Consider the following 2,870-nt stretch of genomic DNA (forward strand, 5'->3'; position numbering starts at 1 on the left):
GTTTAATGAGGTCCTAATACAGGACAAGATCGAATTATAGGTCGGCTCTTTTTCTCCCTCAAAAAGCCCCGTTTAAGTTCAACGACACCGGTGCCCACCGCCTCCCTCCCGCCGCAGGACGGGGCGAGCCTCGCAGCCGGGGCAGCCCCAGCTCGCGGTGCAAACGAGCAAAGAAATAAGCGAAGCCCCCCCCCCCCCCGGCTCCCGAGCCACCCTCCCGGCCCGGCTTCGGCGTGTTTGTGTGGGTAAGTAACTCCTCTAATTGCTATTGGAATAGATCCATGCCATCCGCGCTAGGGAACTAACTGTGTCTATCTAGGTTAATGCAATTAGCATGCACGCAACATATTGCTCCCACTTTGCGGCAGCTTTGAAAAAAAAAAAAAGGGGGGGGGGGGGCGGGGGAGGAAGACGACAGCGAGAGCTGATGCACGGTGTGTGATGGGCAGTAATTATACCTTGGCTCACCAGGGCCGTTCCCAGCCGCTGGGACAGCCCAGCGCTGCCTGCCCGGCCCGGGCATCTGGGGCTGTGCCGAGCCGTCGGGGCCGAGCCGCGGGTGCCACGGGAAAATCAGCACCTGCGGCGCCGGGCCGAGCCCCCCGCCCCAGCACCGGGCCCCCCCCTCGACCCCCCCCCCCCCCCCCGGCCCTCGCTAGTGGCATTTGCAGCCCCCCTCCTCCTTCCCCAGCCCCCGGGCAGGTGCAGGGCCGGCCCCCCCGGCCCCGTGCAGCGGTGCAGCCCCCCCCCAGCACAGCCCCTTTGCCACCAGTTGCCCGACGGCTTGTGTGTGTGGCCCCCCCCCGACACTGCGGCGTTCCCAGGGTGACAGCGGGGGATGCTCCGCAGGTGGGGGCAGCCCCATCTCCCCTCTCCGGGGTTTTTGGGGAGAGCTTTGTCCTGCTGGGGGCGAGGAGCCCAACCCCATGACCGTGGAGGTGGGGCTGGAGGATGTGGGGGGGCTGTCGCAGGGACGGGGGGGCTCTTTCTGCTTGGAAACCCCAAGCGGAGCGAAGGCGCTGAAAGGAGGGGACCTCCTGAAGTCAGACAAAGACATCACTTGGAAACACTTGGGCAAGGGACGGCAAAAGGGGTGGAGAGAAAGGGGAAAGTGTCCCCCCCCGCCCGCCCCAGGCCCCCGGCCCTATAAGAGCGGCCGCCCCCGGTGGGACAGGGGCTGGGACCGGGGCCGGGCTGCTCGGGGCTCCCTCCCCGCAGCCTCTTCCCCCAAACACAGGGCTCCAAAAGGTGTGCTCCGGGTTTATTATTAACAAACACAAGAAGAGTCCACGTGCGGCAATAAATTATTTTCACAGGTTCCGGCGTTATTATTATTATTATTATTATTTTTCCTTTCCGAAAAGGTGCTGGTGGAATAAAACTATTGCATATCTTAAAAAAAAAAAAAAAATCAGGATAAATTATATAAATTATACATTCAGAACAGACGATTCTACCTCATTGTGGCTACTCCGTAATAAATAGATAAATAAAGTTGATTGCCCTTAAGAGTCTGAATCTTAATTTACAGCGGAGGTCTCCACGTACAGCATGTACAGGGCGGGGGGGGGGGGGGCGCGCAGCCCACCCTCACGCCACGAAGTCGAAGGGGGGCTCGTTCTCGATGTCGTTGAGGGAGGCTTTGTTGGGCACCTTCCGCGGGTCCTCGGGGGTCCACACTTTGGCTGTCCGGATGATGTTTTGTTCCTTGAGCTGCTTTTCGTCAGTCCACGACAGCGAGTGGCCGGCCAGCGGGGGGAGGCCGTAGTCGGGGTCGCTCGGGGAGGGGGATCCTGGTGGGCAGGAGGGTTGAGGGTTTTTTTTTTTTTTTAGGAGGGAGGAGAGAGACAGAGGGTTATTGCCGGGGCCGCCCCGCCGCGCAGGTGAGCGCCGCATTCCTGCGGAGCCGCGACGGGGCGGGCCGGGCCGGGCGATGGGAGGCCACTTACTTGTGCCGCGGTGGCAGATGATGATTTTCTTGGGCTGGCTGGGGCTCTCGCTGCCGGCGCTGCGCAGCGGCAGGTCGGACTGCACCAGCTCGCTGAGGAAGTTGATGTAGCCGATGGCCAGGCGCAGCGTGTCCACCTTGGAGAGCCGCTTCTCGTAGGGCAGCGTGGGGATGTGCGAGCGCAGCCCCTCGAAGGCGTCGTTGATGGACTGCATCCGCCGCCGCTCCCGCACGTTGGCCGCCTGCCGGAGCTGCTGCAGCTCCGCCTCGGAGCGCACCCGCCGCCGCCGCTTGGCCGAGCCCAGAGCCTGCAGCCGCCCCCCCGGCGACAGCAGCGCCGCGCCCGCCGCCCCGCAGCACTCGTAGGCGAAGCCGGGCGAGGCGGGCGACGGGGGGAAGGCGGCGGCGGCCGCCTCGCAGCAGTAGCCGCCGTCGGGGTCGCCGCCGTCGCGGTAGTACTCCTGCAGCTGGCGGCTCAGCAAGTCCACGTCGGGCTCCAGCAGCCCGTCGGCGCCCAGCGCCTCCCGCGGGGCGGGCTCGGGGAAGAAGTCCTCCTCGTCGAAGTAGGGGGGCGAGGAGAACGAGTCCAGCCCCCCGGGGAAGTGCTCCAGCAGCACCGTCTCCATGTGCCACGGGCCGGGTACGGTAAAGGAGCAGGAGGGGTGGGGGGGGACGAAGTGCAGCCCCGACGGGGCGCGCCTCCGACGGCTCCCGACGGACCGCGAGATGCGGAGCACAGAGCGGAGACGTTGGCAGCGGCCGGGGGGCGGGGGGGGCCCTGTCCCCTCTCCCCTCCCCTGCCCTCCCTCCCCTCCCCTCCCCGCCCCTCCCCTCCCCTCCCGGCCGGGCCCGGTGCCGCCGCTCTCCGGGGAGGAGGCCGGAGCCGGCTGGCGCGGCGGGGCCGGCACGCGAGGGGCCTTAT

The 2,870-nt window shown here is 65.7% G+C and overlaps 1 protein-coding gene across 1 annotated transcript; it reads right to left on the minus strand.

Moving 5' to 3' along the window:
- Positions 1-1,259: 1,259 nt before the first annotated feature.
- Positions 1,260-2,589, minus strand: PTF1A (pancreas associated transcription factor 1a). The gene is made up of 2 exons (XM_068672933.1): positions 1,950-2,589; positions 1,260-1,793 (listed from the first exon to the last, which is right to left on the minus strand). The coding sequence occupies exons 1-2, from the start codon at positions 2,572-2,574 to the stop codon at positions 1,591-1,593; spliced, it is 828 nt and encodes a 275-aa protein (XP_068529034.1). The 5' UTR covers positions 2,575-2,589; the 3' UTR covers positions 1,260-1,590.
- Positions 2,590-2,870: the final 281 nt, after the last annotated feature.

Source organism: Anas acuta, chromosome 2, assembly GCF_963932015.1.
Source record: "Anas acuta chromosome 2, bAnaAcu1.1, whole genome shotgun sequence".
NCBI classification, from domain to species: Eukaryota; Metazoa; Chordata; class Aves; order Anseriformes; family Anatidae; genus Anas; species Anas acuta.

What these genes read in the sequence shown, in the direction of transcription:
- PTF1A (XM_068672933.1), bottom strand. Translation starts at nt 2,574, where the DNA reads ATGGAGACGGTGCTGCTGGAGCACTTCCCCGGGGGGCTGGACTCGTTC. An exon ending in CATCTGCCACCGCGGCACAA is followed by an intron (nt 1,794 to 1,949) that starts GTAAGTGGCCTC and finishes CCTGCCCACCAG; the next exon opens with GATCCCCCTCCCCGAGCGAC.